This window comes from Seriola lalandi, unplaced genomic scaffold, assembly GCF_002814215.2.
Source record: "Seriola lalandi dorsalis isolate HSWRI2012SDOR001 ecotype SW California unplaced genomic scaffold, Sedor1 jcf7180002054139, whole genome shotgun sequence".
Lineage (NCBI taxonomy): Eukaryota > Metazoa > Chordata > Actinopteri > Carangiformes > Carangidae > Seriola > Seriola lalandi.
The window spans coordinates 399,404-418,634 of NW_019524692.1; the positions used below are offsets into that span (position 1 = coordinate 399,404).

Here is a 19,231-nt window from a genome sequence, read left to right on the forward strand (position 1 = left end):
CATTTGATTTTAAAGCATCACTTGTGACTTAAGTTTACTGCTTAAGAGTGGAGTAATAAGTGAATGCAGGAATCTGGGAAAGGATGTTTTTGTGTGACAAAGACTAAAAGTCTGTGATTGAGTGACTGAAATATCATTGAAATAAGTATTAAAACTAGATTTTGACTTTGTGTGTGTCTATAAAACAAGATTGGGTAAAGAATATAAGTGCCTCTTCAGTGAATGTATCAGTTTTTATTGTATATTAGTCGTGAATTGAACCAAACAAACAAGTAATTTCCCAACAGACAGTGAATTAAAAGAAAAGCTGGTATTCAGGATTTTCATATAAAGTCAATAATGACCTTGTGGCACATGCAGCAGAAGGTGGCGGTAATGTACCTAAAATGAAAAACAGTCTGCGCATGCGTGTTAGTTAGCTTCCGTGTTTGTAGTCAGCCCGTGAAGGCGGAGCAGGACATGAGGCGGACTCTGTCATTGGAGCTTCTGTCCAAACAGACGATCTGCGGTCATGACCAAAACCAGGAATCAACTGCTCCTGGAAGAAACACCGCTGACTAAAGTCCTGCCAGAGGATACCGGCTCTCTGCCGTCATCGTGAGAGCCGCTGGGATGTAAAGCACCGTTATCGTTAGCTGGTGGTGATGAAGGCAGGTTGTCGGACATTAACTAAACTAACGTCTTTCTGTCAGTTGTCTTTTCCGTTGTGTCTCTTAACGAGTCATTTACTAACCTTCAGCTACCAGGTTAGCTCTCCGCTGTAGCTAGATAGATTATTACCATGTTTTTAGCGCATTTGGAGCTGTGGAGAACATACTGGGAGTGTGTTTCCAGACCTTACACGGTGTTCGTCTGCTCCCTCACGGCAGCACTGTACTATCTATGGGGCCGCAAGTGTCAGGTCAGTCACTGCGGTCAAGGCTGGCGGTAATGACTGCACCATATCCACTTTATAAACCATATTTATTCATCGTGTTTTTTGTTAGTTTATTTCAGTCTATTTTTTTCATATAATTAAAATAATTTAGAAAAGCCATCTTATCTAATCGTATCTTAATTACGAATTTTTTTTTTGTATATGAAGCATTTGTATATGAAATGTTAACTTAATGTTAAGGTATTTTGTGCAACAAAGTTAAGGGCAATACTAATTTTATGGATAAGACATTATGTTGTAAGTAAGGATAATTTGATACCAGTTTAACCCAGTTAGCATTCATAAGCAGAATATAAACAATAAATAAATGGTTTATAATGTACTATAATGCAATGATAAAGACATAGACTAATGATATTTGTCAGAACCTAACTTATCCATAACTGCTGTGTAAACAGATAATTAATACTTGACACAATATTACAGAGTTGTAGTCATGTATAATGATATGTGTTCATGAGTTTGGAACAGGTATTAACAGTTTTAATCCTAATCATAATGAACTTCTTTGTTCATGTATAAAATTAATAATTATATGTAATTACAGCTATGTTATATTGGGCTAGCTAGTGTTAAGTCCATTCCACTGTTTATACCCAATATATGGATCCTTTATAAGAGAAGTTATAATTGTTGACAAATACAAACCTAACACTTAAAAATGTCTTTAATTCTCTGATCTGATCACTGGTTTTTTCAATTAATCAATTATTCAGTTATTCAGTAAAATTGTAAACAACTGAAAAATGCCTGTCACAATTTCCCAGAACCCACGATGATGTTTTCATATAACTTGCCAACAGAGAGAAACTCAAAACCTTCACATTTAGAATCTTCATGTCACTGGATAGTTAAATACATCATTGTTGTATTTTACATTTTACATGTTCTTTTATTGTTTTATATTGGAGAAAATGTGGTTGTGTTATTTAATAGAACGCTGTGCTATTTGCCACACACACACACACACACATAAAATTTCAGGTGTTTTCATACCTCTTCATTTTGTCTTGTTTCCTCTCAGACACCAGCTTTAGTTTGTAGTGAGGCTTTCAGTGTGTTCCTCCACAAGCACTGTCCTGTGGTGGCTGAGCGCTTCAGTCCCACTCCGTGGTGCTGGGGAGGCCGTTTTCAAACCCTGGTCTGTGCCGTCCTCAAGTCCAGACCCCCCGTCGCCTATCGCAAGTAGGAAGAACCTCCTGTTATCTTCCTCCTGCTGGTTGAAACACACATGTTATTGTTAATTTTCAGTAAAACACTATCAGTACATGATTGTTGTCTCCCCTCATCTCTTCATCCCTCAGTGAGCTGATCCGTACGGATGATGGTGGTCAGATCTCGCTGGACTGGGTGGACAATCAGGCCAGTGCGTCCTACCCAAAATCCTCTACCCGCCCCACAATACTGATCCTTCCAGGCCTGACAGGGAACAGCAAGCAGTCCTACGTGCTCCACGCCATCAGCCAGGCCACCCGCCGCGGCTACAGGTCAGTTGTGATCCTAACGTGTCTCCTGTGTTCAATAATTACACCCAAAAAGACGCATTAACAGGAAAGTTTGAATTAAAGTAAGCATGAAACTTATGTGATGTGACTGAGGGGAATTTAAGTGCTGAAGCTGTTTTCATTGACATTTTCTTCCCCAGGTGTGTGGTCTTCAACAACAGGGGGGTTGCAGGGGAAGAGTTGTTGGTAAGTACAATGATTATCTGTTGAATTATGGTCATTTTACATTTAATTTTCAAATGTCCCTCTCTCACTGTCATTTCAACAGACTTTGTTTATGAACTAGCTTCACATTTTATAGTTTTTTTCATCTTCTGCAGAGCTGAAATTTTTTGCGGATCGATCCGTATATGTCAATATACGGGGAACACTGGTTTCAGCAGTCTAGGGTGATTATTATGGTGTCTCATTATAAGATTTGTCTTGCTTGTAATCAGCATGATTATTATCCTGATTCCATCAGAGTATTCTCATTCTTTATTCCAGAGTAAAAAGAAATCAGTGATCTGTGCAAATTTTGGGAAGTAGATGTGAGATGTTTTTTTTTCACTTATTTAATATTAATTTGGGAGAGAAATAAAAGAACTTTCACTGAGAGCCAATGTGCTCTCACAGGACTGGTGAGTCTGCCCAACACTTTGCTATTTCCAGTATGAAGTTATTATTATATATATATAATTATATTATATATTATTTATAGTAATATCTGTTTTTGTTACACTTTGGAAATAAATACAGATTTAAAAGTGATGTCACTTTGGGAAAAGTTTAAAACCAGCAATGAATTCAACAAATACTGTGGAAAAGGTGGAAAATAATGACAGACCAACTAAGGCATAGTTGGTTTGGGTAATTTCATTGGATTTGTTGACAATAAGGTGTGTAAAGAATAACACCAGCTCTAGTATATTAGGTCAGACACAAAATCTGGCACATGAACGCTGCATGTAAAGCTCCTGCTCTGTCCTGCTGCTCGCTTCAGACGCCTGTCACCTACTGCGCAGCCAACACCTCAGATCTTGAGCATGTAGTGCAACATGTCAAAGGACTCTACCCACATGCCCCTGTGCTTGGTGCTGGTGTGTCTATGGGAGGGTGAGTCAGTGTAATGGTTTCCATTGGCTTGCATTTATCTGAGAAAGTGGGTCAAATTTATCAATGATTTGTTTACATTCTCTCTTTTAATTACCCAACATCTTTTCTGTTTTTTATTTTTGTCTTCTTCTCTTTCACCCTCTGAAGCATGTTGTTGTTAAACTACCTGGGCCGTAAGCGCACAGAGTCGGGGATGGTGGCGGGGTTCACCATCTCTGTCCCCTGGGATGCGCAGAAATCCTCAGATTCTATGGAAGAACCACTCAACTGGCTGCTCTTCAACAAATACCTCACAAGTGGCCTGTGTCGTGCTGTCACCAGGTCAGAAAGGTGGAGGGGTTTCACAAGTTTCTGACTTCAGTTTAACAAGCTGGCAATCTTGACTCTTTTCTTTCATTTCGTTCTCACAGGCACAGGAAGATTCTTGAGAAAGTAGTGGATGTCGACTATGTCCTGAAGGTGTGCCCTGCTCTTTACATTCACCTCTCTGTCACAGTTTGCAATCTCCCTTTATGTGTGATCAGCACTTCTTCTCCACCCTCACCTCCTTTCCATCCTCTCTGTTCTAGGCCCAGACGATCCGTGAGTTTGACGAACGCTTCACCACTTTGCTTTTTGGTTATAAATCTTGTACGGACTATTACCGTGATGCCAGCCCGGACAAAAAGCTCCCCAACACAGCGGTACCCATCCTGTGTCTCAACGCTGCTGATGACCCCTTCTCTCCGCAAAACGGTGAGTGGACAGCAGGAGGAGATGGAGATTGTGTTATGTATATATTCTTTTGATTTGAAAATCTTTATTTTTTAATTTGCGCTTTATGTGTATATTTGAGTCACCTCGCTACACAAGATTTTATTCTGTCTGCTTTCTGTCTTCTACTTCGCAGCCTTCCCGTTGACCATAGTGCGGAGCCTGCCTAACGTCGCCCTGTTGTTGACGGCTCACGGTGGACACATCGCCTTCCTGCAGGGTTTGTTTCCCCGCGGTGAGAGCTACATGGAGCGCCTGTTCGGCCAGTTTGTCCAAGCAGTCTTTGAACACCCGAGCGACATCAACAAAGCCTGTGGCATCGAGGAAGAGCAGAGGAGCTGATCCTTTTGTACTCTGAACCTCACTGAAGAACAGAATCACGGCCTGCTGTGAATGAGTATGAAGTCACTTGCATAATAACAGTAGAACAATTCACACACACACAAAAAAAAAGTATTGCTTAGCTCTGTGTGCTGTCATGCTACCACACAAATGTTGCGCGTCCTTTGTGTTCGCACCGAGAGTGACCAGCTGTATTGTACAATCATTATGACCTCACTGCAACTCTGCCAATCTACCTCCTCATCGTCTCAGGTTTACTGTCAATGAACAATCCAAGAAGGTTCGAAACAAGTGGACAGCTCTGAAGTCGAGCTGTGGATGCTTTTTTTCACTAAAGAAATCTCGCAGCCAACTAATAAGCTGATGCCCAATATTGCTGTCATATTGTTTCAATCTCCTGCCGCCCCACCTTCACACAGAACACTGTAGTGTGTATTGAAAACAAAATGAAAAGAAAATGAAGCCCTGTTGGAAAATGAGTTCTTGGATTTTAGGCTGTTTAATGTTATTTAATTAGAAATGAATTGAATACGTAAATTACAAGAGTAATATTGTACTGTTACTTTTTCCTTTTGCCTCATTTGCTTTTTTGGTTTTGTAAGACTTGTTTTTCTTGAAGTGTAAGAAGCCTTAAAGGATTTATTACACTGCCCCATGTTTTTCCCCCCTGCATGCATTCTTTACATCCAGTTTTTCAATGTACCACCAGATCACACTAGAGGAAATCCTGTTCACTTGTTAGAGCTGTCAATCTCGACCTGGAAACACTCACACAGCAGGAATATGCTGTACACATCTGCCATGAAGAAAAGACTTATGCAATTGTAAGATCTAGGTTTATCAGCTATGTAATTAAAAAAAAAAAACTAGATCAGTGAAATGTAAAACTAAATGTCAAAGTATTGTATGCTTGTATAGGCTTTTGCAATATGCTTGGTTGCTATGTAAATCATGCAGCACATCAGAGGTAAATGAGCTGACACTGTAAAGCTCAGTGTGGCACTTATTACCTAGATATTTATACCTGCTGTCAATAATATAAATATCTGGTGGTTCTGAATTTATCTGTGTTATAATTGCCCTTTTATTTATTTTTTTAGCCATTCATGCGTAGTGTTGTTTGGAGAATGGGTGACAGATGAAGCAATGTCACATCATGTCAGTACCGTAACCACTTTCAGTCCACATGATAATAATTAATGAGTAGTTTGTAATTATTAGAGGGCGTTTGTTTTGGATTTAATCACTGGTTGTCACTATGTTTGAATTGAATGTCTTTTTAAATCAGCTTGGAATGTCCAGAGGGTTTTATTATGTTTGTTATCACCAGTAGAGCACTGGTGACACATGCAAACCACTTTATTATTCCAGTACCAAGGTATTATTAATTTATGAGGTATATAATTTTTCACCAGAAGCTTCTGTTGTTTGACTTGATTCTTGACTCATGAACATATGAAGATTTTAAAAGCTTGTGGTGCTTTTTTTTTTTTAGCAGTATACAGTTTTTTTTCCAGTTTTCAGATATTTACTGTGTTCACTTGCCTTTAATTGCTGTGTCTTTGTTAATGGACGCAAATTTTTTTTTTTTTTCTGTTTTAAGTTCTGCATGAGCTGTAATCATAATCAGTGTTTTTGCAGTATCAGTTGAGATGGCCGCCTTTCATCTTAAAGACCTTTGGGCATTTTGGACTATCTGTTTGGTTATTGAGTTACACTTGAATTAAAGAATGACAATAATAAACATTTTAATTTCAGCTGGTAATTTTACATCTTGAATTTAAATGAAATGATTGTAAGATGAAGACATCTTTGGCTGTGATCGATAGTAACACTTAACTCAGCCTAGGTTTGTCTTGATCAACACATATCATCATGTTGGTCCTAATGGAAAAGTCTCATAACACATGCGCTGCCTGTCACCGAGTTCCCTCCAGCTCTACCGCTGAAATCCAGCACTTTTTTTTTATCTCTGAGCGGTGGGGTCGTTAATGTCGTTGATTAACCAGACGTCGTATCAATAATTAACTGAACAATAAAGGCCCTCTGTCACAATGCTAACCCTTCAGCCTCATTTAGATTCAGGTAATTCAGCCTGGAAAACATCCAGAAGCGTTTACTCTGGAAAAAAAACAGAAACCTAATGAGACACTTTACAACTCTGCTAGATATAATCTATGAGTTGTCCTGCTTGCCCTCAGCTCTGAGAGTTCCCCACAACTCTACGTTGTCTTGACTTCTTTATGTCATCTTTCACAACAGACTAACATCATTTACTGAAACGTCCACTTTAACCTTCTGTCAGACACCCCCATTTTTTTGCACAAGCCCAAAAATAGTGTGTCCAAAATAAAACGGGTTACTGTTATTAAACTCTTTTGACGGCAGTTGATCTCCTTTGAAAGGTAACTACATTTTTACAACCAAAAAGTCAGAATGAGTACAAGAGACACTGAGCCAGAGTTAAAGAGGCACAAACATGGTAGAGATGTTTTGCCTCGCCTGTTTCAAAAAGGGAGCATCAGGCCTGCAGTAGCACCTTTTGTGTGGTCAACACGTGAGAGCCAAGAGTCTGGGCCAAGTTCTTTATCATCAGCTGTAGCTGGGATATTGGGATCCTAAAATGCTGAAAATGCGGAAATAATATATAACTGATAAATGTCACAGAAGTCCCACATCAGTATCTTTCAAAGCAAAAAACAAACAATATGCACTTCAATTTTTAGAGAAAACAAGTAACTGCTAGAATACATGTTTTGTATATAATCACACTTCAGCTGTGCACTTGCACTGATTTTTTTTTTTTTCACACCCAACCTCAGCTTTCTCTCCACTACATCCTCTACCTGGTGTGATGGGTGGAGCCTCAAGTTATGGTTAATGATTCAACCCCAGAGCTGCTGAGACTGACAGATAGAGAAAGAGGAGGAAAGACTGAGAGTGAGAAAGAGAGAGAGAGAGAGCGAGAGACAGAGAGTAAAAATAGTAAACGCTGAGGAGCAGACATGGCAGTGTAAGCTGAGAAAGTGTGCGGAAGAAGTAATGCCAGAGAGACAGCAGACAGCGACTGCATGTTTTGTGTCTGCTCAGGTGTGTCCAGTCTGTAGCCGGTCTGGGGGTCAAGCAGGTCGCAGAAGCTGTATGCAAAGCGAATACTTCTGTACGACTGGAAGTGGATCTTGTGAGCAGTTCAGGGTGATTGTTTGGCTCCTATCATCCATGCGGCCTTTATAAGCTGCGCAGACACTCATCTCCTCTCTTGATCACACACAGCCTGCAGGTGAGTGTGACTCTGACGTATCTATTGTGTCTCTGAACGCTGGATGTCATGTAAATCCTTTTTTTTTTGTTTTTTTTTGCTTTGTTGAGTCTGTGCTGCAGATCCATATTTTGTGGCTCAGTGTGTTTAAAATACTGATTACCAGCTTTAAAGGCTTGTAAAGAGCAGAATACGTTACTTTTTTTCTTTTCCTCTTTGAGGTATGATAGTTATTTCAACCACAATTCTATTAAGTAAAAAGATGAGGTGCTGCACCTGCTAAAAACCCTAACACACAGTGAAAGAGTGTTCTTCAAACATACCACCAGACTAGAAACAATACTGTGAACAGGTTCCTATTACAGGGCATCTTATGAGATTTCAGCTGTAGTTACACTTGGCCATGAATTAGTAATGAGGCAGTATGGAGTGTACAGTACGCTGGCTGTATGGGGATCTGTCTGGCATCATGTTCCTGCTGTGCTGACACAAAGACCCCCTTCTTTTTAATTGTCTCTGCTAATTTCTGTTTTCACATTCTCTCCCAGAAATGAACAAGACGAATCTCTGCTTATAGGACTGTTTCTGACTGTTGCTGATCAGTCAGTGTTTAAAAAGTCTTTTCACCATTCGTATGATACAACTAAAAATATATTTGAAATTGCATCACATGAATAATAAAAAAAAAAGAATAAAACAGCTAATACACAACCAGCAGCTTCTTATGGGGCTCACTGTAACAATCCCCCCCCCCCCCCCCCCCCCCGGGCTAAAAGGGCAGGGTTAAACGAACAATGGTTTAAATGTTGACCAGCAGGCACTAAAGGTTATCATCTCTCTCTGTCTCACTGGTCTTTATTTGTGGTTGCAAGTTCCTAGAAAGCTTACAAATTGTGTTTGTGCACTGCTCTCTCTCTCTCTCTTTATTCGTGTGTGTGTGTGTGTGTGTGTGTGTGTGTGTGTAGGCGACAGGTTAATAAAACACCCCGGCATATATTTGACTTCCAAGTATGGTGCAACACGCAGCGACATATTTTTTGTTGCGATTATGTCCCCTGTAAAATTTTAATGAGTGTTAAGCTTTGTCTTTCCTGCGACACAGGCCTATTAACACTTGGCAGTGAAGCTGCATGGTTTTATGCAATGGACTGTATCGTCACACTGAGTCACAGGCGATGTGGAATATATCCAACATAGGTGACTGGGAATGCTGTGAAGAAGTTATTAAAGCACCTAAGGGTCTTATCCAGCTCCTTGCCACCTTCTGCACAGACCTGCGTCACAGAAACACTCTTATTCTCAGAGAGGAACAGGAACCATTTTATATTTGCCCGTCACAGTTTGCTGTGTATTGCTCAGTCACTTTATGATTCGCTTTAACATCATGTCTAATCTCAGAGCTGTTCAATGTTCAGGGTGAGGCGGTGGTAACTGGGGTCACATGATGAGCACGGTGATCATAGGCAAACATCTCGGCCACCACAGGCCTCGCTAACAGGCCTTGTGTTTGTGTTGATTGTAACGTTTGGTGTAGGTGAAGACGTCTCTTTATCAAGGCTTTTGTGAAGCAGATCTCCTGGATGAAGAGAGATACCTGCTAACCCCTCGCACGCAGCCGGGGTAATGAATCCGCCTCAGTTCATTTGATAGCATGCGCACACATTCGCTGTAAACACTGAATTATACAGCAGAGGTTGTTAACGTCACACATCACTGTAGCGGCACACAAGCGGAGAGAATAAAGAAATGCACAGAAGGCTCACAGTCTGCAACAGGGGAACGTTTAATGAAGGGTTTTATACTGACAGGTTTTGTGCTGCCATTGGTCACAGGAACAGTAATAGATCTTTAGCAGAAGCTGGCAGGGTGTGACAGCATTCAGAAAGCACCCTGTTGACTGTCCATCATTAGTCTGCATTATTCAGCTGGGATCTCGCTGTGTGCTGGCAGTGGAGCTCACTGCCTTGTTTATAGTTACATTAAATATGATATCATCTCTACACATATCAGCGTGTATGGCGCAGTATTTTATGTCTCAGTTCAGATGCTAATTTAAACTTCCTATACGTGTCTACCGTGATTGCATGACTTCAATTAATCTGTTGATGACTCTATGGATTCCCCCCATGTATCTTCATATTTTGTACGTTTTCCCCCTGTAGCCATGGAGAAGCAACTAGAGGACCTGAAGCAGCAGCTAGAAAAACAATGTCTGATCAACCAGGAGCTGCAGAGGCAAAATAAAGACCTGGGTAAGCACAGCCATAACAATACCACCTTAAGTCTTGTAAGGAGGAATGCCACTGTTCAACGGGTTCACACCTTTTAATGTATTGTGGAACAATGTTTGTGTGAGGCTGGGTTGTGACCACAGCCAGTTGTGATCTAGCAATGTACTATAGTGTAGTGATTACCAACTAGCAGTGGCGAGGGGGTAGGTGCAACGATACAACAGCTAAAGATTGGCTAAAGGTAATGGATAAACAGTTTAAATAGTTAGTTAAACTACCTAGCTAGCTGCAAAGGATAAAAAGTTGAAATAAGTAATGGGTAAATGGTGGGAATATTTAGCTAAAAATGAATGAATAATGGATAAATGGTGGAAATAGTTAAAAGTAATGAATAAATAGTTGACATAAGTGATGGATAAGGATCATTATCAAATGTTAAATTAAATGTGCCTCAAATATCCAGTGCTGTAAAAGTTGTTTTTTTCATCCATGTTTGCCATGAAAGAAGCAGATAAATCATGCCAGAGAAAGTGCTACATTAGAGTAGGATCTACTTTGTGATAAAAGAATGAATCTGCTTTTATCCTCACAGAACAACGACTGCAGGAGAAAGAAAAACTTTTGCAGGAGCTGCAGAGTCAATATCACGACCTGGGTAAGAGGCAGACACACACACACACACACACACACACACACACACACACACACACACGATTCTACTTGGCAGCAATTTAGAGTAGTTAACCCTCCATTTGTGCTCCTCTGTTTGCCTGTTCCAGAGTTTCCCTCCCACAGCGGTAATGAGATTGAACCAGAGGTCAGGAAGAGCCGTGCGGCTGTCATTGCCCCCGAACCGATCCGTGAGACCCTGGAGATTACACGCACCCAGGTCAAGAAAACTGCCAGGTCGGTAATCAGAACTGCTTATGAGAGAAAATCCCTGTATTTAAGTAAGACAGCACTTGATTTTTTTTTGCCATTGTGACAAATCCACTCTAATTGCCTCTTCAGCACACATCAAACGCCTACACAATGTTTGCATGTGGCATGAGAGCAACTTCAAGTGACCTTACATCAACATGACTTCTCTCATCTTCCATCACCAGTGAGAAGAGTGTGATAGTCAAAGCCATCCAGAAGAATGACTTCCTGAGCCGCCTCGACGACGAGCAAACAGCCATGATGGTGGAGCTGTTAGTGGTATCTAACTTCCAGCCGGGGGATGAAGTCATTAAAGAGGGCACCGAAGGAGACAGCATGTACATAGTGGCAGGTGGGGAAACACCTGAGTGTGTGTGGGTGTGTGTGTTTCTAATTCTAATGAAGAGTTCTGTTGTTTTAAATGATGTTTTTAATATTCAGATTCATGCAAAGTCTACACACCTGTATAAAGCAGCTCTCTCTGTTCCTCCCGTCCTGTAGCTGGTGAGCTCCGTGTCACCCAGGCGAGCCAGGACCTCCGAACTCTAAGCTATGGTGATGTGTTCGGGGAGTTGGCCATCCTGTACAACTGCAAACGGACAGCAACGGTCAAAGGTCAGCCTCCGTGATGGTTGTATATGCACATACATATAGCGACCGTAGGTATTTACAGCATGCTATTGTGTGCTATGTGTGGTGCCATGGGATTATTTATGTGTTCAGTAGTGTTTAAAACAGGAACTACAGTGTATAGACTGTACTTCAAACAACTTTCTTGCGGCCCTGAGCATGAATGTTTTTCAGGGCTTTGTGTTTCTCTCACTGTTTGGTCTAATCACTCATTCTCTTTGCTTATGACCGTCAACCAGACTGAATCACTAAAACTTCAGCTTTTCATCACCTATGTTGCAGCGAAGACAGTGGTGCGTCTGTGGTGTATGGAACGACAGACCTACAGGACGATCATAACCAACAAGTCTAAGAAGAAACGGGAGCAGCTCATGGGCTTCCTGAAGACGTGAGTTCACACGATAGACTCTGCAGCCAGTAGGGGTTTTAAATCAGCACAATTTGTCCGAATTAAAGGAATAGATCGACATTTTGTGGAAACTACTGTATTATCCCAAAATGCTGATCTATTCTTGGTGGTGGATCTATTTGGTGGTTTCTTCTTCACCCCGTCACCTCTTTTTCTACCTTAACACCTTACCATGAACAAAGTTTTTCCTGGCTTAATGGACCACGAACAACGTCTAACTCTTCTGCTGTATTCTTTGGATCCCGTCACAGATCTCGTACTCTGAAGGACCTGAATGATGTCCAGTTGTCCAAGATCATTGACTCCATGGATGAGGTGTGTACTAAGATGTCCCATTATGGATAATAATTATTTTCTTATTAAAAAAAAAATCCAGTTCTGCTGATTTTAACCAGCACATTTTAAAACACATTGCACAAACTGAAACATAAATAGTAACTGGGCTAAACACAATAATGACTTTTTTTTTTGGATGTGAAATGTTGACATTTTTGAATTGCAGTAACCGAGGTTTATATACGGTTTCATGAGTTAAATTTATGGCTTTGTTTTCCTGTAAAATACAGACTTTATTGTCAAGACAAACACATGATGAACATTGTGTAAATATGTGGAGGTGACTCTTTTATGGCCTTGTCTTTCTTGTGTTGTCTTTCCCAGGTGAAGTATCAGGACAAAGATGTTATAGTTCGAGAAGGAACTGATGCAAACACGTTCTACATCATCCTCAAAGGAGAGGTATTACAGTGTCATGCTGTGTGCACAAACTCATATTTAAACATGATATTGTACCAGCCTGTGTGTGTATACACTGTATATATATGAACTCTGTCTCCCTGCCTCCCGTGTGTGTTTCCCCCCTCAGGTCCTGGTGACTAAGAACGTGAACGGGCAGCAGAAGCAGATTCGCAGAATGGGAAAAGGGGAGCATTTCGGGGAACAGGCCCTCATACGGTAACCATGGCAACACGACACGTGCCTGAGGATATTTGTGAGAGCCTTGTGCAACATCCACTGCTCCGTGCATCCTCTTTGGCTGCTGTCATCTTTGGCATTTTGGTTGGATAGACCTGCTGATCGTGTCAATGTGAACAAGTCATTTGGAGTCACAGAATGAAATGAAATGAAATTGAAGTTTCTCTAAATTTAGCTAATTTTAGGTTGTTCAAATGTGGTGCAGTGAGCGTGTGGCTGACTGATGTGGCTGTCAGTGGTGCTGCATAAAAACCAACAATACAGTATGTAGAGTGATAATGTAGAAATAATAATAGATAATAAGATACCATTCAGCTAGTACCTCTAAACTGCTGAGTATAAGGCAGCATTTGTGTTGTTTTATTGGAAGGTTTTTCAGATGCAGATTTGTGCAGTGTGAATTAATAAATATGCAACGTTTCCTCCCTTCTGTGGAGAAAGTGACTCTTCTGTATCAATGTGCTGGAAAATCCTGCACCAACCAATCCTCCTCCATTATTCGCTATTATTTTTATTTAATCAGGGCCTAGGTGATGACAGTCCTGCTGCAGAAAAACAAAATGTTAAAAGATGTCATTGATTTCAGTTGCTAATTCAAAGATTTCTCACATTTTTGACAGCTGAGGTGTTGACAAATTAGTATATACAGTAATAACATACAGTTGTCCTGGGTTGACGTGCAATGTTTTTCCTTTTGCAGGGAAGTTTTGAGAACTGCCACCTGCACTGCTGATGGCCCTGTTACATGCTTCTCCATTGACAAGGAGTGAGTCTGACTTGACATTAAATTTTGAGCGTAAACGAAGGTGATGTGATCTGGATTTCCTCCGGTGTATTTGTTCTCTGTCAGTGTCGCCTGGTTTAGCCTGCACTCTGTTTTCTTTCTGTTGTGTGTTTGTCACTTGCTGATTAATGCACAGGTTGACTAACAACGCCTTTTCCTTCAGGGTATTTGAAGAGACAATTCCCATAGAGCACCTGGAGCTGTTTGACGAGTGCGTACTATAAAATATGTGTCCAGTTATTACTTCTACCTATTCTCTCTGTCTTGCCCAGATTCGTATGTATTGACTCTTGCTTGTTTTTTTACTACCAGCTCCAAAGTGCTGCAGGAAGCACAAGTTCCAGAGAAGTCAAGGTGAGTGTGTGTGGCAGACGATAAAACTTGGTGGATGCAGGAAAAAAAGATGTAACACAATCGTACAAATCACACAAACGAATTCCTTGAAATGAAATAGTTATCATTACTTAAAAGCTCTCGTTGTTTCTCAGTACCACCTCCACCTTGAGGTTTAAGGATCTGGTTCCTGTGCTGTACCAGGAGGGTCGCTTCTTAGGAGATCCTGTCACGCTTGGAGTCGGAGGTTTTGGGCGTGTTGAACTGGTGAGTGTATTTTTGTGTGTATGTGTGTGTATTTGCTGGAGTGTGAAATACGTAAGTTCTCTTATCCAAAATCAAACTGGGGGAGTTGTCTTATAAACATTACTTTGAGATAGGGGGAAAACTTTAACTTTAACTTACATTTTTTTCCTGTTTGAAATACATAAGACTGAAATCCCAGCAAGAGAAATGCAGGAAGTAGGACAGGAATGAGGCAATACTAAGGGACTGTATGAAAATTAGCAGGATGGGGAGAGTGGTTGAGTCTTTTTGACCCACCCCCTTCACTTGGAAAAAACGCCCACTAATATATCAAAACTATATGTTTATGGAAAATGTGAGGAAAAGGCATGAAAAAATCAAAAACACAGCAGCTCCCTATTTTTGGAAAAAATGCTACTAATCTACTCAATCAGACAATCCTATTAACAAAGGAGGAAATAACCTCCTGCTTTTCTGACCACCTCTCCCCTCCTAATAATTTTCATACAATCCCTAAAATAAGCTACAGGACGATTGACCTTGCAGGCCCTCCAAGTTCAAACTACCAGTATTAGTCAAAAGTAAATACATTTAAGTAAACGATCAGGTTGTTTGAGGACCTATAAATGTAATTGATAACATATTCAGGAAAAAAGAAAATCATTGACATTTCATTACAACTTTCTTTGTATCAGCTAAAATGTGCTTCTAAACTCATCCAGTAAAGATATTTTCTACCTCCAAATTATCCCCAAAACTGCCACCAAGACATCAATGTATCACAGAGCCATGTCTTTGTCTATTTTGTGATACTTTGGGTTATATTTTTCAATTCTAAGATGACCACAGTGAACCATGGCAAATACTACGCCATGAAACGAGTCAGCAAGAAGCACATTGTTGCCAAGAGACAGGAGGAGCACATGCTGTTTGAGAAGAAAATCCTTAAAGCCATCCAGTGCGACTTCATCGTCAGGTATCTGCGAGTGAACGCACACTGAGTGTAGTCACTTAACATCAGTGCATAACAGTTGCATGCTCAGAAAAACTATCTGGGAATAATTTATCCTGCCTCTCTATCCTCTCTGTGTAGGCTTCATGCAGCTTTCAAAGACACACGATACATCTACATGGTCATGGAGTTCTGTGGTGGTGGGGAGATCTGGACCAAACTCAAAGAAGTGTGAGAAAACAGACGACAAGCCACAATAAAATGGCATTGTTTGGTTTTTGTTTGTTTTTTTGATGAAGCAGGATATTGTGTATGCTGTCACACAAGGTAGAATCAGTGTAAACAATAGGATATTATAAAAGAGAGACAATTTTTATTCAATCACTGTTTTAAAAAGCTGTGGTGGCTTTATGGGTAGGAAACTTCATTTATTGCCCTCAGGCTATCTTGAGATCTCCACGTCAAATGCACTGAAATTGCACCAACATTCAGTGCCACTATCTGACACAGAGAAATATGTGCTGATGCAATCTATAGTGCCAACAATAAAATAAACTTCAATTTCCAAGGGCCGCTCGTGCCCAGACCAATGAAAATAACAGCAATAGAAGGCGATGGGATGCAATAAATTTATTTGACAGCAAATTAAAGCGTGTCACTGTGATTTCAGAGGGCGTTTTGACGAGTCCATTGCTGTGTTCTGCACTGCCTGTGTGGTGGAGGCCTATGCCTACCTCCATAAGAAGAACATCATGTACAGAGACCTGAAGCCTGAGAACCTGATGCTGGATATTAAGGGATATGTCAAACTAGTGAGTCCTTGTCTGTGAAGAAGTGTGTCTGCTCATTTATTTGTGCCCTCTTTAAGCTCTAAGTACAGATTAAATATTCAGGAAATACACCTGTATGTGACAATGTGCTTTTGCACTAAGGGGGACTTCGCAAGGGTTTCCATACCTAGAGCCTGTGTATGATCTGCATACTATATGTGTGTGTGTGTGTGTGTTTGTGTGTGTCTGTGTGTCTGTATAGGTGGATTTTGGTTTTGCCAAGGAGTTAGTACGTGGTGAGAAAACCTACTCATTTGTCGGTACTCCTGAGTACATGGCCCCAGAGATCATCAAGAACCAGGGACATGACTTTGCGGTCGACTTTTGGTCCCTTGGCATTCTGATCTTTGAGCTACTGGTGGGAAGGTAATACTGATACTAATACTAATACTGCCAGAAAAGGCTTGAGAATCACTGCAATAGAGTCACAGAAATATGGCAAAGTGAGAATAAATTGAAAATGAGTCAAATCTTAATGCTGACCAGCAGATGGCAGCAGGGAAGTATGGCTGACATCTGCAGCAGTGAAACACATCTGTCTTTTCTCATCATTTAGTGCCTGCAGCCACAGGTTCAGGTTACCCAAAAGAACCACTGTGGATGTTCTGAGACATTTTCTTTTAATGTGATAATTGCTTTATATCGAAAGATTATCTAACATCAAACGTATTTTCTATCTTTCAGCCCTCCATTTTCAAGTTCAGAGCCCCAGAAGATTTATGCCAAAATATTGGAGGGCGCACTCAAGTATCCACCTTACCTGAATGAAGCAGCCAAGTCCATTATCAGTAAGCTGTGCAGGTGAGAGAACGATACTGACTGCATCATGGTTACAATTTTATATAGTGATATATCTATTACTTCAGTGTGTTGCCTGAATAACTCTCTCATAATATAGAATTGGACCGTGTAAAAGGTAAGGTATAGAGCATTTGGGCATTTCAGACAGCTCTTCCTATGTGCCTCTGAACATGTCTGCAAATCAATACATTGTATTATAACATGCATTTGTGTATTTATGGTTTCTGAATACAAATGTGTTGAAAAGTGGAAACTTATGTAAAAAAAGATATGTAAATGTCCTCCGTATGACTGACGTCTTGCATTTTTGTTCACAGACTTCGGCCAGGTCAGAGGTTAGGAAACAAGAAGGATGGAATCAAAGATGTCCGGAATCACAGGTAACCATGGCAACATGTCTTTTATAAGTGTTAAAAAGTTAAGTAGGTACGATACTACACAATCATTGGATAAAAAAGACTTAAAAAAAAAAAAAACATTTGGTGCTTAATGAGCTTTTTAATTTAGAATCAATCATTTCAGTCCGTTCTCATTGTATTTGACTTGTAATCTCCCTCCTCTTTTCCCTTCAGGTGGTTCAGCAGCATGAACTGGCACAAGCTGCGGGTGGGTCAGCTCGACGCTCCCACGGTCCGGCTCATACGCAAGGCAAGTCACACCTCCAGCCGAGTGCTTCTACTATTGTGTGAAAAGTGGTAACACTTTTTGTGTAGTTTAAAGAAAACAGAACCAAAGAATGTAGCTGGTTCACTTTCAGAGAATATTTTGTGCATTAACTCTGTAAAATACACTTTTACACTTTTGTAGCCCTTTATATTGTGCTTTCAAATCTTCAGCAGTTCTCTATAACACTGAAAATGCATTATTATATGTGCAACAATCAAAGTAAAATTTTGAAAGAAATATGCTTACATGTTATTTATAAAGAAGTGATACACTTCAAGATGCAGCCAATGTGCTTCAACAATGTCTTTTTCCTCCGTCAGGGCCCCTGCTACATCAACTTTGACCGTTTCCCTCTGGACCAGACAAAGGCAGAGGAGGAGTTCTCCGGCTGGGACCACGACTACTGATTCTGACTATTGAGCCGAAAGGATCAAAAGCCACAGGAGTCGCCCACATCACCCCATTACGGAACCAAATCAGACTTTTACATAACTAACTGGAGCCAAAACAGGGCTAAGGCCACACGATGGTAGCAGGAGCTCTATATTGAAAAAGCATAATCCATGTCATACTGAGTTGATTATTAAATTAGAGTGAAGCTGAAGTAAATCACCAATTTCCAACATATTTATTGAAGTGTTGTGGAGGACGTGAGGACATTCTGTCTGTGATTTCAGTGCAGGGAGATTTGGTGCCTGATGACTCTCTTCACCGATGAGAATAAAACACTCGTCCGTAAGTGCTTAGCTCACGATAAAGGCTTGAGTCATATGGTACAATATGTACGAAAGGAAGGACAGCTCTCGCCAAATCTGAAGCCAAGTTGAAAAATTAATGCTGCCATATCTGCCACAACAATATTGTTCTTTAAAGTTTGTTGTTCTTCAGGATCTACATAGTTTTAGAGATAAAACAAGCTTACCTGCTCATAGCAACGCTGTTAAATGCGTTAGTATTGTTAGTTTTTTATTATTATTAATATAAACTGTCACTATCTTTTACAATTTTTCCTTTGTTTTTGGAAAATGCCCTCTTTTTGTGTGCAGATTATTTTCACGCACCTTGATTGTAATTTAGAAAGATCATAGAACATCCTGATGAAAGCTTTCTACATGACTCGAGTTTAGTAAATAAAAAGTGTTCTTACAGGCTTGAGTGAGCTGTGTTTGTTTCCTACACTTACCCTCCAACGTATGACAATATAAAGTGTGAAATGGTGCACAATTTTTGCTGTTGTGGCCAAATCACACACACGCAGCCTGCAGTGAACAATAAAAGTATTCGGAGATTCGATGTGAGATAATGAACAATACACGAGGGGAAATATTGTGCCTGTTAAGATGTTCTCAGAGTGGAAACTGGCCTGAGACAGAGTGAGGGGTTTACAGGTTTAGTCCGATGTGCTTGATATTGGTTGCAGCTGATTGTGAGGCTCTGGAGGGATACGGTTGTCTCTCATGGCAGCAGGATTTAAGGCAGGAGGAAAGAGTCATCCTGTTCCTTCCTGTTAATGCCTGTGGTTCCACTGCTGAGACCAGTTTTCCACATCAAAAAAAAAAAAA

At 40.5% G+C, this 19,231-nt stretch overlaps 2 protein-coding genes across 3 annotated transcripts; both read left to right on the forward strand.

Moving 5' to 3' along the window:
• Positions 1-470: 470 nt before the first annotated feature.
• LOC111653049 (phospholipase ABHD3-like) lies at positions 471-6,693 on the forward strand. Of its 2 annotated transcripts, none has more exons than XM_023403503.2 (9): positions 471-901; positions 1,962-2,122; positions 2,242-2,424; positions 2,583-2,628; positions 3,425-3,537; positions 3,685-3,858; positions 3,948-3,996; positions 4,107-4,272; positions 4,427-6,693. In XM_023403503.2, the coding sequence occupies exons 1-9, from the start codon at positions 782-784 to the stop codon at positions 4,630-4,632; spliced, it is 1,218 nt and encodes a 405-aa protein (XP_023259271.1). In that variant the 5' UTR covers positions 471-781; the 3' UTR covers positions 4,633-6,693. The 2 variants fall into 2 exon arrangements, with proteins under 2 accessions (XP_023259271.1, XP_023259272.1); XM_023403504.2 differs by having other exon boundaries at positions 471-650.
• Positions 6,694-7,586: 893 nt separating this feature from the next.
• Positions 7,587-18,817, forward strand: LOC111653026 (cGMP-dependent protein kinase 2-like). The gene is made up of 22 exons (XM_023403473.2): positions 7,587-7,912; positions 10,054-10,143; positions 10,715-10,777; positions 10,902-11,028; positions 11,229-11,395; positions 11,545-11,658; positions 11,956-12,061; positions 12,334-12,397; positions 12,743-12,820; positions 12,948-13,036; positions 13,758-13,823; positions 14,005-14,052; positions 14,154-14,195; positions 14,330-14,441; positions 15,260-15,396; positions 15,514-15,603; positions 16,043-16,184; positions 16,405-16,568; positions 16,887-17,003; positions 17,321-17,383; positions 17,576-17,651; positions 17,990-18,817. The coding sequence occupies exons 2-22, from the start codon at positions 10,056-10,058 to the stop codon at positions 18,074-18,076; spliced, it is 2,040 nt and encodes a 679-aa protein (XP_023259241.1). The 5' UTR covers positions 7,587-7,912; positions 10,054-10,055; the 3' UTR covers positions 18,077-18,817.
• The last annotated feature ends 414 nt before the right edge of the window (positions 18,818-19,231 follow it).